General features: G+C 41.8%; 1 protein-coding gene across 1 annotated transcript; it reads left to right on the top strand.

Annotated features, from left to right (window-relative positions):
• The first annotated feature begins 1094 nt into the window (after positions 1–1094).
• Positions 1095–21993, top strand: LOC146611404 (suppressor of tumorigenicity 14 protein homolog). Its single transcript, XM_085345668.1, has 20 exons — positions 1095–1157; positions 2502–2601; positions 3628–3758; positions 4646–4716; positions 5485–5678; positions 6834–6869; positions 7075–7303; positions 7823–7956; positions 8358–8455; positions 8630–8730; positions 10723–10856; positions 10948–11052; positions 11227–11334; positions 11893–11997; positions 16770–16874; positions 18259–18375; positions 18461–18644; positions 20310–20581; positions 20807–20943; positions 21832–21993. The coding sequence occupies exons 1-20, from the start codon at positions 1095–1097 to the stop codon at positions 21991–21993; spliced, it is 2586 nt and encodes an 861-aa protein (XP_085201794.1).
• Positions 21994–23135: the final 1142 nt, after the last annotated feature.

A 23135-nucleotide genomic window follows, 5' to 3' on the forward strand; every position in this document is an offset into this window, starting at 1 on the left:
GTTCTTCTCAAATACAAATATGATCTCACAGCGTTACTACATTTATCTCTTATATTTGGATTAATATGCATTATTGTTGTTTTAATTTTTAATGAAATTCAGCTTCTGTTAGTTTCCAGAATCATTTTGTTGTTTATCATCTTTTTTAAAAAAGAATTGATTTTCTTTTCTCAAGTGCAAAATCTCTGCTAACAATCAGATATGAGTTTCCATGGTGCGCTCTGGTTTAGAAAGGATTATGGTGTGAGGTAAAATAGTGATGACATTTAGAAAATAGATATATATCTGGTCATGTCAGCATTCTTAGAAAAATGTTTTTAAATTGATATGTTTTCTTTTAGTTCTTTTTGAACAGGCCACACACATCCTGTGGGGGCGGGGCATCAGCAGAAATGAGTGTGAGCGTGCAGTCAGAGGTTTTGGTCGCGGCACCAATGACAAATATTTATTTATTTGCAAATAACAGTTTTTGAAACTCAATAAGTCCCTGTGATTGTTCTTTACTACATCATAGCAACATGTAAAAACAAAAACCAACTAAAGTGTCAAAGTGCATGAAAGACAAACTTTGTACAAAAAGGAGAAAACTGTTGCTGCTGTACTGTTTTCTATAAAACCACTTAAAAAAATGGTACTTTTTGTCTTTTGCCCAAACATGGGTCTGACTTATGTATCAACCATCTGGTACTCAGACTTTTTTAGTGCAACTGTCCCAAATGAAACAGATTCATTTAGAAAAGGACAAGCGGCATGACATGACAATGTGATCTTTTTAGAGAGTTTTTGAGATATTAATGTTCAGATTGGATCAGACTTTTCTGTCTTAATAATTTGATGTGATTAAAATTAGGATGATTCATACATATATCAGAATCTGAATACGGTTTAAAGAACAGGCCACCAATCTCATCTTTCATCTCTGTACTCAATCTTTTTCCAGAACTGAGCTTCCAATAAGAACCAACACAAACCCGTCGGTTTCTACCCAGAGAGGGAGAGAGAGACCTGCTGATCTTTAAATAAAGAAAAATAAAAAATAAAATAAAGAGGACAATAAACCACACTGAATCTTTTTTTAAGGCCCCCTGGGAACCATGAGTTGGGACACTGACACTGTGGATTTACTGGGTTCACAGGAGAGTTTAAGTACCAGACAGGTGAGTCCAGTATCTGTAATGTTAACCTGCCCATTATGTCACATCAGGAACAGGTTTGTTGGTTTCAGCTTAGATTAAAAAACAGAGATGTTCTTGTTTTATATTAATATGTTGTTAATGGTTCCAAATTCTGTGCACCGCTAAATAATCTGTGCACACAGTCTTGTAGTCTTTCTCTCACCACTGTTTTCTCTTTAGAAGAGACAGAATCTCATTAATCATTTTATTCCACCCTAACGCTAATCACAAAAAGTAAAAAAAAAAAAGAGAAGGAAACTGTTGAACTTCTGCCTTTTGAGAAACCGCCCACTTATAGCGAGAAGTTGGGGTAATTTCTCAGGCTGTCATCAGAAGGCTGCCTAAAAATAGCATTAATGAAAACAGTGACTAATCCAGATGGTGGACATGAGTCGCAGTAACTGGTTTTATTTCATAAAAATAACCCTAACCATTTTTAGACCACTTGTTGGTTTGGATACTCTTAAGGCTTGAAGCTGGGAGTGTGGCTGTAGCTACAGCTGCTAACTGAAGTCACTGAACTGGGAGAAATCGGACATAACGAGACCCAAGGGAAGCGAAACTCAATACATTCACGTAGGACACAGACCTTCAAAGTAAAACAGGAAATGTAACACAGACGCAGACTTGACTAGGGGAGACAGAGCAACTAAGAAACACAGAGAACAATAACAGGGAGACACAGAGTGCAGCTAAATACTCAGAGAACTAAAGAGAATACAAGAAAGCCAAACTAAGACACTAAAGAATAAACTGGGGCAACAAAGAACTAAGATCCTAATACAAAAACTCAGAGACACAAGAAACTCAAAGCACTGGGTCACCCACCCAGGACCGAGACATGTTGAAATGTATTAACAACAATGAGCAGCTGTCTGTATGTGTGTAATTCAGTTGTACACTTTATGGATGCAGGTGCTAGCAAACCTTAACTAATCTAGTGTTTCCCAGTAACTTAGCACTCCACCTTCTCCTCTTCAATATTTTTACTTCTGACTTGACAAAAATATATAAAATAAAATGTTCCTTAAGTGTCGATTACAATTCACTTTCTCTGCCCTTGTCTCATTGCCAGCAGCCAAAAGCTTCCTCTTATAGTTCATATTTTCCATAGCTTAAATGTTTGTCATAGAGAATCCTTGTTTGTGTGTTTCTTTTAATGCATCCTTGCAGGACTTTGTTACTGACTGAGTCAATTTGTGCTGACTCCAGGCCCAAGATGTTTCTTGATCAATGTCGTTGTCTTCCTTATAATATATTGTTTGATTCTTTAAGTGACCAAATCTGCATCTTGAGCAAACTCTAACAACAGTCTCCTGTCTGCAGTATGGTGACCGTTGCACAAACTGCAGTCTGTCCAAGAAGAGGTTGTCGATAGGAGTCGGTCTGCTGATAGTATCCTTTCTGGCTTTGGTGACGCTTAATCGTAAGTAGACTTTATTAAACTTTACTCATTTGTAAAGGTGTGCAGTTCGTTCAGCTCAGTGGAGTAACAGCAGGTATCCTTCAAAGACCCAGCAATTCTTTATGAGTTGGAGACCTCTGCATTCACCATTTATACAATCTATATCAGTCCTACTGTGCTGTCAAGAGGACATTCTGTCAATGCCACAGTCATGGTTGGGCTAACAGAGCACATGAACTTTCTTTTCAGAATGATGGGAGTTGTTGCTTCTATTTTTTACAGTTACAAGGATTAGGGTTAAGTGATGGTTTTTTTTTTTGCAGATTTAGTGATTGTACTGCCAAAATTCCAACTGGGTCTTCAATCTGAGAGTCTGAACTTTGATTTAGTAGGATTACAGAAATGTAGTGGACAGTTAAATTGCTTTTCTACTAATACTACTACTTTGTGCACTGAGATACACCATTTCTATTTCACACACACATTTATATGAGCGCTTTTTTGCTTCTAAGTGCTTTCTGTCTAACATTCACACCCTGATGAACAGCAACCCAGGGTTCAGTGTGTTGCCCAAAGATATTTTGGTATGTAGACAGTAGCAGCCAGGAATCAAAGCACCAAACATTTAAGTCATTAGCAAATGACCTGCTCAACCTGCTGAGTCACAGCCACAAACTATAAGGAACTTTATATATTTTTTTAGTTAATTTTATAATATTGCTTTTTTTGTTTTCCCCAAGTACTGAAAAAGTTTACTTCTTTCACCTGTTCATCCTGCTTCATCCATGAAGTGAAAACATGCAGACACTTGTTTTGATAACACATCAGCTTCTTTATAATATAATATAATATAATATAATATAATATAATATAATATAATATAATATAAAAATAAACGGAAACTTGGTTTGGAGTAATTGGTATAACACCAGGTGACTTTTCTGAATTGGACTTTCACAGCTAGTTATGGCTTTTTCTATGCAAACAGTTGTTTGAAAATTTTGGTAATTATATATTCGATATTGAAACATCCGTATGTGTCATCAGTACACAACGATGACACGGTGCAGAGAATTTACATCGGCTCCATGGGAATCAGCAACCAGCGATTCCTGCCAGAGCATGAAGATCCCAGCAGCTCAGAGTTTACTCAGCTGGCTGCTCAAGTCAGCCAACAGGTGAGACCTAACAGACTCACGGCATGATGGGTGTTCTCCATCTATGCTGTATCGCATGTATCACTTTAACCACTGGTTACAACCAAGGTTTGCAGAACAGCATCTCTGAATCCACTTTGGGTACGTCTCCTGTCGGCTGGGAACAGGAAACTGTGGCTGTTCAGTAACATCAAAAGAACTGTACAATATAGGACTGCAATGATTTGTACATTTCATAAACCAATATTTTATTCACAATAGAAGACAGAAAACATCTCACATTTTTAAACTAAGACTTTTTTCTATGTTATGAATTTTTTTTTCCATTGCCCAGTTTTAAGCGTCTTGACTTCTGCTACATTTGTATGGTAGGGTCAGTATTTGCAGGAAACCATGGCCCTATCCTGCTTTGTGTCAACAGTTCATCCTGGTAGTGGTGGTGTAGTGGTGTAGGGAATATTTTGTTGGTACACTGTGGGCCTCTTTGGGCTCGATGATGATACTCAACTTCTCGTGGCTGCACCATGTCACTGGTTTCTTGAACATGACATTGACTTCACAGTAGTCAACTGGTCTCAACTGTCACTGTGCATGTGACAAATCTCCAGCGACTGTGTGATGCCATCCTGTCGAGATGGATCAAGATCTTGTTGTTTAATCTGTGCCACAAAGAATTAAAGCAGTTCATGCATATATCCACACAATGAGACCTGATTAAATTGCAGGGTTAACTGCTTAATGATTCAGTTACAACATGGTTCATTTTGCTAAATGACTGCTTGCTATGAATCTGTATTGTAATCTTGATGTTATCACAAACCTGTGGCTTCCTCTGTTGTGTGTTTCTGTCTTTGTTGAGGCAATTAAAGGAAGTCGCTGCAATGATGTGTGACTTTTTTCTCTTTCAGCTGAAACTGATTTACTTCAAAAACTCAATGCTGGCCAAATACTTCAACTGCAACACCGTCCAGGCCTTCAGGTACTGTGAAATAGAAACTTGACTGCCTGTCAGGGGCCATGGTGTCATGCTGACTGTTAAATGTTGTGTGTTTGTCATTTGTTCACTGTGATCAGCTTATCTAGTTGAAGATGTTAAGGTGCTGAATCAACAGTCAGTTCATTAGAGTCGGTGCAACTGTGACATGGATCAAGATGCAATGGCCTCCCGGGGTGGTCAGAAGGCAGCCATGCCCAGCCATGCGCACACGCACGCGCATGCGCATATCAGGTGTTGCTATCCTAGGGGGGACCTGTCTTTGACACAATGCTTTCCTTAGCCGCTTACCTTAACCATCAGAAATGAATGCCTAATCATAAACCTCAGCCTAAACATAACCTTGTGACCCTGACACTAAAACCACATGTGTAAGACTGGGAGGTATGAAAAAAGAAGGGGTATTCAAAATTGGGTCCATATTTACCAGCAATGCACATATTAATATTTTGAATACATAAATTAGGTTTTATAAATATGGCCAGTTTGGTTTTGAGGATGTCTGGGATTATGATGTTAAACGCTGAGCTGTAGCCCTTTTCTGTGCTGATTTTTATGTCACAGGAGGTCTGAACCTGATTATTGATTCAATTTTTTTGGACTATGTGCAAAACTTGCTAACTCTATACATCTGTAGAGTATTCAATGGTTGGTTTTAATATGGTGGGTTGGTTTGTACCTAAAATACTGAACTCTCTTGTTCAGTGGGGCACATAAAGTCTGTATAAATCCTTTCTGTGTCTTGTGGAGCAGTGAGGGTGACAGCGGTGACGACAGCATTGTGGTGTATTATGAGTCGAAGTTTGATGTCCCCGTCCCTCAGCAAACCACTGTGGATGAAGCCATTGAATCTCTGGAGCCTCCAGCAGAAAGTGAATGGAGCCAACAGGGACAAGGGCTGCTGAAACCCAGTGACACCCTGAACATCAGCAGCATCATCTCACAAGGTTTGACAGCTCATAGATCCATGCAATTTACACTCTTTTACAGGTTTGTTTGTGGTTTGTTACCCAATCAATTGCCATTGTAAATGAGTTCCTGGAGTAAATGTTGCTTTCTGGTCAAGCGGTCGTTCTGGCCAAGGAAGTAGTTCAGACTTCCAACAGGTATATGACTCGGCAGTGACTAACAGATGGCAGCATGAGACAGGAAGATGCACATAGTCCATAAGAGGACACATTTCTTCAACCATCTCAAAAGTTCTGAAAAGTGCAGGAATGATCTAAGTTAGGTTAATATATGAGCCTTTGAACTCAAAGCACCATATTTACTTTTTAAAAAATATTAAGTTAACATATATCTGAGATCTTCTGGTATCCACTTCCCTCACAGCGGGATTTTAGTTGATTTAAATGATTCAGAATATAACAGGGATTCCTAAGTGGTTGCACGACTGCTGAAAATGGCTTATAGTGTGTGGTACATGCAACACTGATGTTTGCTGGAGACCACTTAGAATAACATATCTACTTCTGTATCACTGTTGTCTCCCAGTGGTGAGAAACTTTGAAGTCTTTGAAACACTGGATTTGCTCTAGTGGCTGCTAGACTGCTGCGTTGTATCTAATAAGGCAATGGGGACTCAGGCTACGTCCACACCAGCCCGGATAGATTTGAAAACATGCGTTTTTTGAGAGCGTTTTCCATCAGTGAAAACACCGTCTCAGTGTGAACGGGAGGCCAAAACGGAGAGAAAACAATTAGTGTGGACGTAGCCTCAGTGTGTGCTGCTACTATTGCAAAAAAGTTTCAGGTGTCATGCTCGACAGCTGATGTGGCAAAAAAGCTCACAAAAGTGCTTTTATCTGAAAATGCAAAAAGTACACTATTTGGGACTTTATGAGACTGTTAAAGAAGTGTGTGATACAACAAGATATCATTATTGTCATAGTTATGTGAGTTTTGATGTGTTTAACTGAACAAATGCTAACCAGAGTGACCTTGAATAATAAATAATTACATTACAGCAAAATAAAATCATACATGATTAAAAAAGAAAATTCCACCAGTATTTATCTGAACATTTTCAGCATCATGAAATTTGAGTTAGTAGTGAAGAACTGATATGTGGTGTCTTAATAAATGTATTTTTGTGTTCACAGCTATAGATCAACGCTTGGCCAGGACCCCATTAACTGGTGAGAACTGGTTTACCTGCAAGCATTTGTGTAGTAAAGTATATAACTTTATTAAAATTAAAATGTAAAGAAGTCTGTTTATGGAGGTAAATAGGTTACAAAATATAAAAGCTTGTATCTTCATATCCTGTTGGGGAAAAAAAGTGATGCATTCATGGGAGTGCTGGTGTGGGTCAAACAAGAACTTTTTTCAATGTATTTTCAGAGAGGATGTTCTTCGACATCCACGTCAGAAACCCTGGATTTGTTCATTCTCCAGGGTTTCCCTATTATCTTTATCCTCCAAATCTCAACTTGCAGTGGAGGCTTCGTGCGGACCCGGGCCACCGAGTTAGGCTCGACTTCCACAGTCTGATCTTGGAGGACGACTGTCAGCACGACTTCATCAAAGCCTATGATTCGCTGGCTCCCATAGAGAAACGTGCTCTGACAGAGTGAGACAAATAATCCCTCTCCCAGAATTTAAACTGTCATCTACCTCTGTGTGTTTGAGATTTTAGCTTATTACAGTGATGGGCAGATATACTTCAGGGGTGGATGCATGAATTTTTGCAAATTCACAGCTAAAGCTATGTGTATGGGAAAAGGCAGAAAGGTACCGGTACACTCATTCTTTTTATTGTTGGATTTGTTTGCAAAGAAGTTTTTGAACGCTAAGTTTGTAATAATGTAGATAGATGTTTTAGTTTGGTAAGCTACCTTAATTCCTGCCTAACTTAAAAACCAAACTGTGTAGATCTGGTCTGAGCTATATGGGAGAGCTGTGTATTTTTATGACACATTCTTCCTTTATAAATGCTTGGGATGTTTTTTCTTTTTTCTTTTTCACATCTTTACATGCATCCAGCCCCAGGACTGTGGTATCACTGCTCTGTGTTATCAGAAATAAAACAGGCCTTTCAGGCTTCTTTAAAGTTCCTCTTTAAAAGTTAATATATCCGTTCTTTTCTCAGACAGTGTGGTCATCCTCAAAAATCATTATCCTTCATCTCTGGAAACGTCATGTTACTGACGCTGGTCACAAATGAGGAGAACAACTTCCCTGGCTTCAAAGCAAGCTACTTCCAGATTCCTGTGACTAAACTAAGTAAATGCAGACACATTGTGAACAGTTATCACTTCTTCATGTTTTTTTAAGGAAAAAAAGAAACAATTGTTTTCACTGGGTCTCAAAGAATTTCATGAAAATAATATTGCACTTATATACATAGATTAATGTGTAATTTTGTCTTCCAAGAAACTGATGCATTCTCAGAAATGTATAATTATTCAATAAAAAAAAACCCATAAGTTTGAGCTCACTGGCAAAAACATGTCACTGTAACTGGGATTATGCACTTGAATGTGTACGGAAATAGAATTCAGTTGACCTGCAGGATTATGTTGTGTCAGTGTAAACGCCATCTCCTGACATTTCTGCTGATTCTTGTGATATTAGAAACTTAATAGATGGAAGCTGAGTATAGTGATGAACTATCTGTTGTTCAGATTGTGGTGGCACAATGACTGAAGACAAAGGCTTGTTCTCTTCACCATTTTTCCCCTCCAATTACCCTCCAAGCACATCATGTGTGTGGAACATCGAGGTAAGTCCTCAAGATCCTATTTTAATTTCATTTAAATTAAAAATTAAAAAATTAAGAATAAAAAAATGAATAAGGGGTTGCTATCATCTACATCAGATTTGTGATGACCTTGACATCCATTTTCACAACATTTTCTCAGTTAATAATCACATTTGAGCTGTATTTGATTTTCAGGTTGCAAAGGAAAAATTTGTGAAGGTTGACTTCAAAAAGTTCTTTGTGGGAAATCAAAGTGAGCATTGCCCCCATGATTATGTTGACATCAACGGTGAAAGGTAAGTAAGCATCAGTTTATGCCTCCTTTTACTGACTTTGTACATCATCCGTGTCAGTGGTGGGATTGCATGAGTCCAAAATTAAGACTGCAGAGTTCTGAGTCAGCAAGTCCCAAATAAAGACCACAAGTCAATGTGTCAGAAGAGTTTTATGACTTGATCACTCAAATTGTGAATATTGCCTTAAATTTGATTTATTCTGCTCATTTTCATCTCAATTTTTTGTTATTGGACTGGACTAGAGTAGCTTTGCATGATTCACTGTTCATATAATAATAATATAATGGGCTTAATGGGATAATGGGCTTTTGATGTAGCCTCTAAGCGCAGTCTGAAACAAGCTCCTCTCTAAAAAGCCAACTTTTTACTAATGAACTGATGCTCACAAACAGAATGTTGGAACAGCAGGTGGATGGAGGTTGTGTGCTCACAGGCACAGCTGTGTGCGCACGGTGACCATATAAAGGATTTTCCTAATATCTGAGATCATACAGACCCAGGTGTAGAAAAACTCCTATTTTAGAATTGACAGCATGCTTAAAACAAAAAAAAATTGTCTTACTGCATTTGTGCTGACCATTGGCACACTGGGTGATGACCACAGAATCAGAATTAATGTAGAATTACTGTAGTTGGTTATGTGTTGGCACAACATTGCCCCATCCCTTTTTTATACTTGAATGGTTCATGGGTCATTGTTCTTCATGCCTGCAAAGCTTTCGCTCAAGGCCACTTGAAAAATTACTTGAAAGTTACATCAACAATTTTGAAATTCATCCCCATACATGCTAATGTGAAGCCAACTGCTACAATCTAAAGGGGGTAAAATTAGACTCAGTTCTAACCTTTGAGCCACACATCAGTAAGTTGTGCAGTCATGCTTTGCATGAAAAAGTCACATATTCTTTTGTTTTTTCTTGGCTACATTACTGGAGCGGTGTTCTTTCTGGTACAAATAAGAAGTTACTCTCTCACATCCAACTAGTTCAACATGTAGAATAGACTAGAATAGAATAGAATAGAATAGCTTTTTATTGCCATTGTTACAAAAACAATGAAAGGCAGTTTGGCATCTCTCCATGTGTGTGAAGTACACAAAAGCATACGTATTTACACAATAACACAGACAAATGTACACAAGAAAGATATGTACAAGTTACACATACACCTGCATGGATGCACCCATAAATACATGCATACACACACATACATACATGCATGCGTACATATGTACACACACATATTTCCACATACACGTTTACATATATATACATACACATACATGCCCTCTGAGGAGCAGGTGCATTGTGAGGTGGAGTGTGATCAGTGATATTGCACACTGAGTGGGTGGGGTGGGGGGATTTAAGTACCTGAGCTTATGACTGATTGGATCTATTTGAGGAGTCTGTAGCTCAGATTTCTGGCTCAAATTTACATTTCAGGAACAAACTTGAGTTTATACATTTGGCTGTTTGGTCATGAAGCTTCTCTGTAGCTGGACGAGTATTGTTCTGTGTTATTCAACAGAATCACACTGTATGGGTGACCGTGGCTCAGGGGGTTGGGAATCGCATCTGTAACCGGAAGGTCGCCGGTTCCATCCCAGGCCCTCTCTGTCCTGGCCGTTGTGTCCCTGGGCAAGACACTTTACCCTACTTGCCTACTGGTGTTGGCCAGAGGGGCCGATGGCGCGATATGGCAGCCTCGCTTCTCTCAGTCTGCCCCAGGGCAGCTGTGGCTACAACTGTAGCTGCCTCCACCAGTGTGTGAATGTGAGAGTGAATGAATAGTGGCATTGTAAAGCGCTTTGGGTGCCTTGAAAAGCGCTATATAAATGCAATCCATTATTATGTACTGAAAGTATTAGTTATTCATCCCCTGTCACTAGACTGTGTTGAAAACACTATTTTAGGACTTGTATGTATGTCTGTTTAGATGGACAGACTGACAGACAGCTCAGTGTGTGTCTGTCTATCTCTTTTTTTGTTGTAGGTTGTGTGGCAATGGCTTAAACAGCAGAGTGATCACCATCAAAAGCAACAAGGTGACCATTACGTTTAACTCGGACTCCTCCTATGTTGACCAGGGTTTCACTGCTGAGTATGAGGCCTTCATCCCAACTGACTGTAAAGAGGACTTTTAAAAAACATTTTCATAAAAGGATTTCAGCATTTTCCAACCCAGGCAAATAGATGAAGGGACTTTTTGTTTTATCAGCTTGTCCGGGAAGGTTCCAGTGCAACAACTCCCTGTGCATCAGCAAGATTTCTCAGTGTGATGGCTGGAACGACTGTGGAGATAACAGCGATGAGATCAACTGCAGTGAGTCCAAACCATCAAACATCTCTTTGTATGAAGTCTAAAAAGAATAAAAGAAGGTTTAGCAAAAAAAAATCCAGATTAAATATCAACTGGAATTGACCTCAAAAAAACTGTAAATCACTCTCAGTCTGTAGCATTTTATTGTTGTTGTGTTCAATTTGTTTCTCTGCTTAGCATGTGACGCATCTCAGATACAATGCAAAAATGGTCACTGTAAACCCAAATCTTGGCTGTGTGATGGGATTGATGATTGTGGAGACAACACAGATGAACAAAACTGCAGTGAGTAAAGCAGAAATTTAATTTCTACATATTCTACTAATCTGTTCATTCAAAGCTGTGTGTGTGTGTGTGTGTGTGTGTGTGTGTGTGTGTGTGTGTGTGTGTGAATGAGGACCCCAAATGCAGACTGTCAGGCAGGGATTAAATTAAATTAACTCTTTATTGAAGGCAATCCAAACCCAAAAGGTAACAAAGGAAAGTATTGAAAACATTGAAAAACCAGGAAACACGAGGGAACCCAGCTGAAACTAATCAGGGAAACAAGACAAAATAAAACAGAACACTAAACACAGGTGACTAGGGTTGGCAAAATAAAGAAGGAAGCGATTAAACAAGGAAAAATCACAGAAAGAAGACTTCATAATACATGGTTCTTACTGGAGAAGCAGTGTTACTGAAAGACAGACTATCATAATCACAACTGGAGCCAAAGCAGAAACCTTGATAACAACTAAGAAGAAAACTAAAGATAACCCTGCAAAAAATAGAATGCAGAAGTCTAAAATTCTGGTACCATGACATAAATAGATGACATGATTTTTGTTTTTGTCTTATCAGCTTGTCCAGGAAGGTTCCAGTGCAACAACACCCTGTGCATCAGCAAGATTTCTCAATGTGATGGCTGGAACGACTGTGGAGATAAGAGCGATGAGATCAACTGCAGTGAGTCCAGACACAAACACGGGTTTTCTTTGTGACTGTGCTTTGTGTGTGACGTGTCTTGGATACTAACAAAAAAAAGAAAAAGAAATCACTCGCAGTAAACCAAAATCATGGCTTTGTAATAGGTCGAGCATCTGTGGAGTATGGCGTTATTTCTGTGCCACTATTCAGAGCGTATATAAAAAATTTTAAAAAAAAATTGTATAAGTGTTGCACTTTGAGCAGACATTTATTTTGAGTGAAGAAATGAACACAGTTTATGTTGTGACCCAGAAAGAGTAATATTTCAAACTCCGCCACTCTGCGTTCCTCCACAACTGCCTCGTTTGAGCTTTGGACAAAATGCATTCTGGGATATTTGCCTGGGTTTAGCTACAGTGGCTAGTGAGCTGACTGGAGACCAAAACAGCCAATCAGAATTTTTTGCATCCAAGTCTGTGATTGGTTGGTTTTGTGGCACAAATATAACTGTCAGCCACTAGGTTGTGGCATTTCATGTATGCCCTGCCTGCTAGCGTAGGGTCTTCCCTGTTGTGGTAGACCCCAGTCTCTATCGATCTTGTGCTTAAAGCTTGTTCTTGTGCTGTGATCAGTGTCTCTGTGCTGTCGTTAGGTCCAGCTGTTGGGAAGATTTCTCAGCCACTTCTTCTGCTGTTGCTACATGCCATGCAGGGGCCCGTCCTTTCACGATGGTTCACTTTCTTGCTCCTCTTCTTTCTTGGGTTTCTGCTGCCTGCGTTATTCATTAAGCACACGGGCAGTTGTGGCCACCAATGTGTGACACATTAATTCATAGGCTTTCTTCGTCAATCCAGGCAGTGCACAGGTTGAAAGGAAGTGAATGTGCTATCTGCAGATGGTGTTTTGCCCCTCTAGTGTTTCAGCCAATTCCTTTCTGGGCACTGCTCATTTTTGAGCCATGTGCTTGTTTATCCTAGCCAAATGGACAGGACCTTCCACATGGTGCTGCCAGAGGGGGATTGTCTGTAATGCAGTATTCAGATATTCTAGTAGAAGACCTCATAGAAAGTAATAGCAGTTGCTTCTTGTGGACTCTTACAGATGTTGGAACAGTGAGCAACTATATGTTTGAGTGTAAGTGTAAATTGTGGCGTTAAATAATTCATAGGTCCCAAATCCTCATGTAATCTCTTTCATAGGGGTAACTGGTGTAGTAGCATTCTGATAATACCCTTTCTCATAGCTTGTCCACTGGAACCATAACCTGGTTCCAGTGGCCACTCATTAACATGCCGTGCCCCTCAACACCTGATGTGGATCTTGTTAATATAGGCAACGTCCGAGCGGGCATTGCTTCATTTATATATTTCTTTCTCATATACTGAAGTAGGCTTTGGATAGCTTTGGTATATGTAGCCTGGGGGCCTTAGCCTCTGACCACCACCTTAGACTGGTGGTGGTCAGAGGGCCCGGTGGCGCCAGTGTCCGGCAGCCTCGCCTCTGTCAGTGCGCCCCAGGGTGGCTGTGGCTACAATGTAGCTTACCATCACCAGTGTGTGAATGTGTGTGTGAATGGGTGGATGACTGGATATGTAAAGCGCTTTGGGGTCCTTAGGGACTAGTAAAAAAGCGCTATATAAATACAGGCCATTAGTGGTTGGGATTTAAACTCCTGATGTACTGCTCTGAAGACAATTAGTGTTACCACTGAACAGCACAAGATTTTGTCCCATGCTTATTAGGAATTCCTCATTCATGGCAAAAACAAAACAGGAGCACCAGAAGGTCAAAAGACAAAAAGAAAAACAAAACACGAGTCCAAAACCAAAAGAAAAGAAGCACACCAGAGCACAGGAAAACAGAGTCCAAAACAGAAGATGTCAGGGGGCCGGCCAGCACAGGAGTCAGTTCAGGGGGCCGACCATGTGGAAGGCAACGGTGACGACGACAGCACTGGTCCGGGGGCCGGCCGTGCAGAAGGCAACAGCGGCCACTCAGGCGATGGCGGACCGGGGGCCGGCCGTGCGGAAGGCAACGGCGGCCACTCAGGCGAAGAGGGTCTGGGGGCCGCCCACGACGGCGATGGCGCCTGGCCAGTGGCCTAGAAAGTGGCCGGTTAGCTGCAGACCCAAACGAGGCAGGACCAGGCGACGCTGAAGGCGAAGACACGGAGGCAGGACCAGGCGAGGCTGAAGACACGGAGGCTGGGCCAGACGAGGATGAAGACACAGAGGCTGGGCCAGGCGACGCTGAAGCAGAGGCTGCAGCTGGCGCGGATGATGAGGCTGCAGCTGGCGAGGCTGACGGCTCTGAAGCTGGACCAGACGAGGCTGCAGGCGGCGGCGTGGAAGCCGGGGGCACTGCAGGCGGTGGCGTGGAAGCCGGAGGCGCTGCAGACTGGACGGATCCCTTGGACCCTGCAGCGACGACAGGAGACGAAGGCCGGACGGGCCCCTCGGACCCTCCAGCGGAGACTGGAGACGAAGACCGGAGCGGTCCTACGGACCCTCCAGCAGAAGTCACTACTAAGCCAGCAGTCATGGAGGCCACTAGCTGACACAAAGGCGACTAGCAATGCACTGAGCACTGGCTCTGCCCAGGCAACGCTGACATGGTGCAGTTCTCAGGTGGCTGCTTAAACTTCAGGGGTCCAGAATGAGCTGGGGACTGAGACCTAGCCTCTGGGGAAGCCCTGGAGCGGCAAACTGTGCCAATGGCGGCTAAACTATGAAAAGCACCTTGAGTTGAAATTAGACTTTCTCCCTGCATGGAGTGAATGAGTGAAACTGGTAATACTGGAGCCTGAACTACAGGTGACACTGGAGGCGCAGGGGCCTGAACTGAAGATGACACTGGAGGCTCTGGAGACTGAACTTAAAGTGACACTGGTGACACTGGAGACAGAACTGAGAGTGGCTGCAGGGCAGGTGATATGCTGTTCACAATATCATCTGCCGCACAGAACACCGCCCCTGAATGAACAGTCACACAGTCCGAAAACGGAAAAGAGTCCTCACTCACCACAGCCGGCGAATTAGAAGCCCGAACGTCCGGCTGTGGGGTGGCGCGCCGGCGGCGCGATCGGCGTTTCCTCCCCGCAGACGGCTCCGACGGGCCGGGCAAGATCACATCCGGCGAGTTGGGCAGCGAGGCAGGAGTGGCTGAGAGAAGGTGAGGTGTGTGCCGGAGAAAAGCCTGCATGGTCAGAGGAAGCGATTTTAGAAGCAATGGCAGGCCGGAAAAGAGCCGTTGTAGCCGGTTTTCAACAGTGCGGCGAAGCTCGTACGGAGGATTCTCCAGCCACAGCCCGAGGAGGATCTCCACATTGTAGCTGATGTCATCCTGGAGCTCCTCGGACGGATTGAGTGCTGCAGGGTCCATGCTGGCTGGTTCGTACTGTCACGACCGCGGTGTGGCAGACGTGTGGAGTTGTAGAAATGACCCAAAAGGTGGCAGCTCTGGTGCAGGTGAGTATTTATTTGGCCGATCGTGGCTCAAGAGTTGGGAGTTTGCCTTGTAATCGGAAGGTTGCCGGTTCGAGCCCCGGCTTGGACAGTCTCGGTCGTTGTGTCCTTGGGCAAGACACTTCACCCGTTGCCTACTGGTGGTGGTCAGAGGGCCCGGTGGCGCCAGTGTCCGGCAGCCTCGCCTCTGTCAGTGCGCCCCAGGGTGGCTGTGGCTACAATGTAGCTGCCATCACCAGTGTGTGAATGTGTGTGTGAATGGGTGGATGACTGGATATGTAAAGCGCTTTGGGGTCCTTAGGGACTAGTAAAGCGCTATATAAATACAGGCCATTTACCATTTTGTAATCGGAAGGTTGCCGGTTCGAGCCCCGGCTTGGACAGTTTCGGTCGTTGTGTCCTTGGGCAAGACACTTCACCCGTTGCCTACTGGTGGTGGTCAGAGGGCCCGGTGGCGCCAGTGTCCGGCAGCCTCGCCTCTGTCAGTGCGCTCCAGGGTGGCTGTGGTTACAATGTAGCCTGCCATCACCAGTGTGTGAATGTGTGGATATGTAAAGCGCTTTGGGGTCCTTAGGGACTAGTAAAGCGCTATATAAATACAGGCCATTTACCATTTACCATTTATTTAACAAAAGAAAATACAAACAGCAATGGCGTGGGTGAAGGTGAAACAGGAAAACCTAAACTGGGTAAAACTAACAAAACAAACCAGAAACGAAGATGCAGGGAGGTCTGGGGAAATACATACGGAGAGACCCAGGGAGACCGAGGGGAAACAACACAGACGAACCAGCAACTACTATGACAGAAGACACAACTTAAATACACTCAGAGAACACTGAGAAGCGCCTTGAGGCGACTTTTGTTGTGATTTGGCGCTATATAAATAAAATTGAATTGAATTGAATTGAACACAGGGAGATTACACACAGGTGGGGAACACAGCTGGGAGTGATTAACGTGACGAGACTAGGGAGGCAAACTGAAAACACTCACATAAGACGCAGACCTTCACAATAAAACAGGAAACACATACACGCAATGACATAACACACCAACTTAACACAGACTGGGGGACACAGAACATAGGAACATGAACCATGAAACAGAAGAGTACAAACACCCAAGGTAACCAAAACCACAGAATACTAATAAACTAAACATAAACACGGAGTCACAGACTCTGGACCATGACATGAGCAGAGAGGTGGAGATGCCAGGAGGAGGCCTGAACCCAAATCATTTTAAATAGAATTATTTATTTATTTTATAAATGTTTAATTACAGGATTGCAGCATTCTCTGAACTAGGCAAATAGATGAAGGGATTTTTTTTCTGTCTTGTCAGCTTGTCCGGGAAAGTTCAAGTGCAGCAACAACCGGTGCATCAAGAAGACTCTGCAGTGTAACGGCAGGGATGACTGTGGAGACAACAGTGATGAGCTCAACTGCAGTGAGTCCACACCATCAAAGATCTCTTTGTGTAAAAGGAGTTAAAGAAGGTTTAGCAAAAAATGTGGATTAAATCTCAACTTGAATTGGTCTCAGAAGAGCTAAAAGCTACACAAAGCCTGTTTAAAAGGAGATGAAGTAAATATTCTGATAGAATCCTTCCCACCCCCCCAACTTTATCTATAGAACAGTTTTTTCTTTTCTTTATACAAAAGTCCCAGACATACAACTGATAGTTCATTTCACAAGCAACAACTGCATGTCAACACCCCGCCCACCTCCCTACCCCGCCAATTACCTACCTACCTCCCCATGTCAGGTTCAGGGCACGAACAGGACCCAAATGCAGGACTTTGTGGTTAGTGACAGTTAGTTTGTTTACTCACTATTCATTATAAATAATGTAACAGTTTCCAAAGACGTGACTTCTTCATGGTACTCCCGACTCCCGCACAGTGCTCGTGGTCCATGGTGTGAAAGATGAAAACCCAACACTCGATATTTACAATAATGCTCTTCTCCTGTGACACACTCCTTTTCAGGTTCCTAATAAAACAGGATATGATGATCAATTTAGCGTTCACACAGACAAGAGCAAAAGACAGGTTCATATCAGAGCCAGGGCTGTACTGACTAGGTCACTCAAAGATCCAGTGTCGATTGAAGCTCAGCCACACACTGTTAAGTTGTGGACCACTGACGAGGGTAATCATCAGGACCCGGCAAAGTTTGTAGACGACAGTTGTGCGTGTCTTCAGCGCAGGAATTCCTTCCGACTATACATACATTACACAAACATCACATGGGGAAGACAGGTCAGAGAGTTATAACAATGGAAAATGCACAACATGAAGAAAGACGAGGAGAAAAAAAAGAACTCCCCCAGACTGAGCTCCAACAGGGAGATCAGTTTGAGAATAGAAAAAAAAATCAACTCGGCACATGAATCATCACACAATATAGAAGACATAAGCTTAAGATCCCTTCCCAGACCCCTTAACGCCCACTCACACCCTGGGCCATATGACCTCAGGAAATCACATGATAGGGTGGGGCCAGGTTTCACAATGAGCTCACTCGAAACCCTGGCTGATTGTGACCCACACCCGTTTTCACACCTTGGCTCATGTGATTAGCTACAGGATCATCAGGGGGTCCTTTGTCCCTCTTTGGGGGAAACTCCCACTGGGTTTAAATCTGGGACTCTCCACCATTTGACCCTTAGAACTGAAGAAGCTTCTCAGATGAGAGGTGAAACATCTTCAAGCAACTTTTCTTTCCAAGCTCCTTAGACTACGATGACCTGGATGACTGAGAACCTTCACAGACATGTTAGATTAGAGTTTTCTTAGGGACTGATATCATGTGTGTCTCCTTTCATTTAGCTTCAGTGTGCTCAGCGTTCACCTTCCACTGCAGTAATGGACTCTGCATCAGTAAACTGAACCCAGAGTGTGATGGAGTGCAGGACTGTGAGGACGGCTCTGACGAGGCTAACTGTGGTACGTTTACCACACACTCACCCACAGATGGTTGCAGTGTGACTTTTCTAGTTACTTGGACATTGAGATCTGTGTTTGCTTTCAGATTGCGGGACGAATCTGTACAGTAGCACTCGTATCGTGGGAGGTCAGTCAGCTAGTGTGGGTGAGTGGCCCTGGCAAGTGAGCCTCCACTTCAAGGGGCTAGGACACGTGTGTGGAGCCTCTGTGCTGAGTGACCGCTGGCTGCTGACTGCTGCCCACTGCGTCCAAGACACTACAGTTTACAAGTAGGAGCTCCTCCATCTGAAGTACTGAGTGTTTAGTAGTGTTCAGATGTTTGATCATTGATTGTACTTGGATCCATGATCAGACATCTAAAATTTTAAAACCTTGCCTGAGTCTCTCGTTCATAGTCATCTACTCTGGAATTTCTAGACAGCTTCCAGTGCAATGCTAGTTTTCTCTACCTGGGATTCCAGTTCTCACTCTTTGGTTGTGTCGTCTGAAATTCCATCTCAGACCCAAAATTTTAACCCCGAGCATCCAATGTGCCTCACTTTGGATGCTTTTTTTTCACAAAAACAAAAATGTTTTTTAATGATTGCCATTTAGACACACTGAACGAGATTCAGAAGATGACCTTGAATGACAGATCAGCTTAATTTATTTCAGGTAAGGTTTCAGTCTGTAGTCTGAGGCCAGTCACAGATCCTTTTATAACAATTCATGTGTGACAGACACTGTTAATATGGCCTTGAAAAGGGCTTTCACTGCCAATAAGTAGTGGACTATATTAAATAATATGTGGAGGTTATGTAACTCTATCCTAAGAACCCCATTATGTTTTTGAATTATTAGTTATTATTGTATACTTTCTCTAAATGGCATTCCTATGGCTTCCTGTGAGGAATCTTGGAATTTTTCACCACCATGTGTACTTCAATGTGTATGTTAAACAGAAATGTAGGAGTGCTTTCTTGCAGTAGTAGCTCTACAATTAGAAATATCCTGCCTGAGAGTGATGCTAAAAAAAATAGCCTATGCATTTATTAATTCTAGGCTGGACTACTGTAGGTCGTTATTATCTGGCGGTACTAAAAACTTCCTGTATAGCCTTCAGTTGATCATAAAAGCTGCAGCAAGAGCACTGACAGGGAGTAGAGAGCATCTCTTTCTTGTACTGGCTTCTCCTTATTGGCTCCCTGTTAAATCCAAAATCAAAATTAAAACCCTTCTAATCACACACAAGGTCAATTCAACTTTCATTTCAATTTCATTTTATTTATATAGCGGGGAAATAGAACAACAATTGCCTAAAGTCTTGAACAATCAGGTACCTAAGTCTTGTACTCCTGGCTTACCTTTGTTCCCAGGATATTTAAAAGTAGAATGGGAGTCAGAGCCTTTTAGCCACCTCTTATGTGGGAACCAACTCCCAATTTGGATTCAGGAGACAAACTCTGTACTTTTAAGACAGTAAAAAACCAAACAAACAAACAAATTTACTCTGAGTTTGGAACAGTTCAAAACATTGTTTTAACGTTTGCATACTTTGACAGTTTTACAGTGTCAACAGAATTCGGAGAGTATTTAAACTAATTATACAAAAGTGACTTATTACAGGCAAAAGGTAGTTTATTGTGCCATCATTAAATACTAAGAAAAACAAGAGGCTATGCAAGTCTCTCCTCAATCCTTTTAATGCTTTGTTTAAAACCACGTAAAAGTAAAGATGCCTTTAAATATAAGTAGAAATAAATTTAAAATGATCTATTTATTAATTTACATGATTAGCCATTCAGTAAAAGGACTAGCTGTTAGAATCCCTGACAGTTAGTCTTTTCACTGAATGGCTAATAATCATTGATCTAATTCAGTATTTTATTTTAAATTCAATTCCAGATTTGAGGTTAAAGAAGTTGTTTACAGCCTTGTCTGTTTTATTGATACAGGCTCTCTCACGCTGACCAATGGGAGGCCTTTTTAGGCCTCCATGTGCAGAACCAGACCAATGAGTGGACAGTAAAGAGGGGTGTGAAGCAGATCATCGCTCACAGGTACTACAACAGATACACTGAAGACAATGACATCGCTCTGATGGAGCTGGACACCAGAGTCAGCCTAACCCAGCACATCAGACCCATCTGCCTGCCTTCCTCCACCTACTACTTCCACTCAGACCAAGAGGCTTGGATCACCGGCTGGGGGACTACCCTGCAGGGAGGTGAGCTGATAATAAAGAAGTACTGAAACACTGCCCGTCTCAAAGCTCTTTCCACACTGGAAGTGATGAGTTTGAATAAAATAATGAGAAAGACAAACATTTGAGTAGTTAGTGGGAGCAGATCTGTGGAGGTAGTTTGGTTTAATATAAACTTTTACAAACAGAATCTATTTTTTTTGTTATTCATCCACAAGCTCTACATGATTTGATCTTGTTGTCTCTCAGGTGTCTCAGCGAGTGTCCTCCAGATGGCGGAAATTCTGATCTTCAGCAGTCGGTTGTGTAATCTCCTCCTGTATTACAGGGTCACAGATAACATGTTATGTGCCGGATTCCTTTCAGGAGGCGTGGATACCTGTCAGGTACAAACCATTCACACATGCTTGCAATCTGGTTGTTAGCACCTTTTCTTTAGTGCCTACTCTGATCGACTGGCCACGACTCGACTCGACTCAGATCGACTGATTTGATTGTAGAAATTATTGTAGTTGATTTGTAGAAATTTCCTTTGTTGCCAGTGTTGTGCCAAAAAGTGATTTCCAATGGTTGTCTGTGGGTTTTTCTTTTTTACGTCTGATATATTTACTTATATCAGTAAAAAGACTGTCGTGAAAAAGATTTATGACAGGGTTACATATAAAACAAAGAAATTGTCTGTTTTTGAAATATCTTCATAATATTCATAATATTCTTCAAATATCTTCTCTTTTTATTTGTACCCATATTCTCATCAATCCAGGTCTTTTTTGATCACTTCAAGTAAGCTTAAAATACATTTTTAATGTCAATGTTAATTTTACCTGGATAATTAAAGCATATATAAAAGTCACTTTCTGGCTAATTGATATTCTTCATGAGAGATGTGATTGACCTATTTTTGACAGATTTTAGGTCAACAAGTTATTTATAAGACCTTAAATTCCTGCAAACACCAGAAATCACTTTTTGGCAAAGACAGCAGTAAAGCTGTCGTACACATTGCAAGGCAGTTTGAGCTCTTGTTGGCAGCTTCATCTGATTTCCAAAATCAGCGATATGATTATTCGGATCAGAAAATCGAGCCTGGTTCAAGAAAAGAAATTCCACAAATCCTTCCAGCAAAATAACATCAGTTTTTAGTGTGTAAAAGCCTTCAGAAATTCACATGGTTTGTATTGTGATGCTTGTTGGGATTCAGTCGGAGATATTTCTCAGTAAATTAAGTGAGCTGAATGTCAAGTTCTGCTGTGACTCTTCTTTCTAACTCTCAGGGTGACTCTGGCGGGCCCCTGTCTGTCGCCAACTCCCATGGGCGTTTTTTCCTGGCAGGCGTGACGAGCTGGGGCAAAGGCTGTGCTCTAAGTTTCAGACCTGGTGTCTACACCCGAGTTACCAAATACCGCAGCTGGATAAAAGAGAAAAGTGGAGTGTAGCAGCAGGAAGGTGAACAGTTCTCCGGATTATGGATATTTTTGTTGGAAATCGAACCAGATGTTGACATTTTGAACCCCAGCTTTGTTTATTGTTTGCATGAAAAGTGCTAAGGAGCAATCACAAAGACGTAAAAGAGAGCTCAATAAAATCAGCCTTTCAATTATCTATTGAAAACTAAAACACATTATTATAAAACCCCAAGTTGAAATGTTTTATTCTGCCATTTACTTCAAAGTTTACTATGTAAATACTCTGCATTTTCATTAGTTTGGAAGTTTAACCTAACCTAACCCTGATCCAAGTTTAGCCAGGAATTTAATAAATAGATCCAGTAAACTTTTTGTTATTCAATATGAAACTAAATCATCATAATACACCATGTACTGCCTGAAACTAAATTGCTTTTAGCAGGAAACCACAATTTGTTCACAGGTTTACATTAGCAAGTGAACTTAGATAGACTATAGATTAATAAGTGTTCTATACTGGTCAATCATACGTGTGTGTGTGTGTGGGTGGGGGGGCTCCAGATATTCCCTTGCTCTCAGTGTACAGAACACAGTTGACAGCAACAGTACTGACAACCTGACATCAAAATGTCACAGACAATAAAAACACATATAGCACATTTATGGTGCAGAGATTCTCGATTATTTATCGAATACGTATGCCTAAATGCAAATCTAAAATATGCATAACTAGTTCATATATATACAGTATGTGTAAGGTATGTATGTATGGATGCTTGTGAACTTTCTGTTTTATTTTATGCCATGTCAGCTCAGTCCCTGCTGCCACCTCCTCTCCTATCAGCTGCTCCGATCGGCCATCCTGGCGTGCACTGCTCTGTAGCAGGGAGGAGCTGGATCAGGCTGTGAGGAGGGCGTGATGGCTCTGCAGTGATATTTCCTGCTTCCTGATACTGGATTTGTAAAAATCTTGAATCGAGAGCGAGTCAGCACAAATTATTTTTTCTGCAGACATCACAGTGCATTGCAGTCTTTTTTTTCCTGCTTGGTGGCTGATCTAAAGTATACAGTGATAGATGAGCACACTGGGTTACTGCATAAAAACTCCTGAGGCAGCTGGCACAAGAAGTACTGCTGGGCCTTTGAGATTCTGCATCTCAGAAGTCTGAACG

Source organism: Diplotaxodon limnothrissa, linkage group LG20, assembly GCF_057381915.1.
Source record: "Diplotaxodon limnothrissa isolate DT_005_m linkage group LG20, D_limnothrissa_male_GT1.1, whole genome shotgun sequence".
Classification (NCBI taxonomy): domain Eukaryota; kingdom Metazoa; phylum Chordata; class Actinopteri; order Cichliformes; family Cichlidae; genus Diplotaxodon; species Diplotaxodon limnothrissa.

What these genes read in the sequence shown, in the direction of transcription:
- LOC146611404 (XM_085345668.1), top strand. Translation starts at nt 1,095, where the DNA reads ATGAGTTGGGACACTGACACTGTGGATTTACTGGGTTCACAGGAGAGT. An exon ending in CAGCAGCATCATCTCACAAG is followed by an intron (nt 5,679 to 6,833) that starts GTTTGACAGCTC and finishes TTGTGTTCACAG; the next exon opens with CTATAGATCAACGCTTGGCC. An exon ending in GAGAAACGTGCTCTGACAGA is followed by an intron (nt 7,304 to 7,822) that starts GTGAGACAAATA and finishes TTCTTTTCTCAG; the next exon opens with ACAGTGTGGTCATCCTCAAA.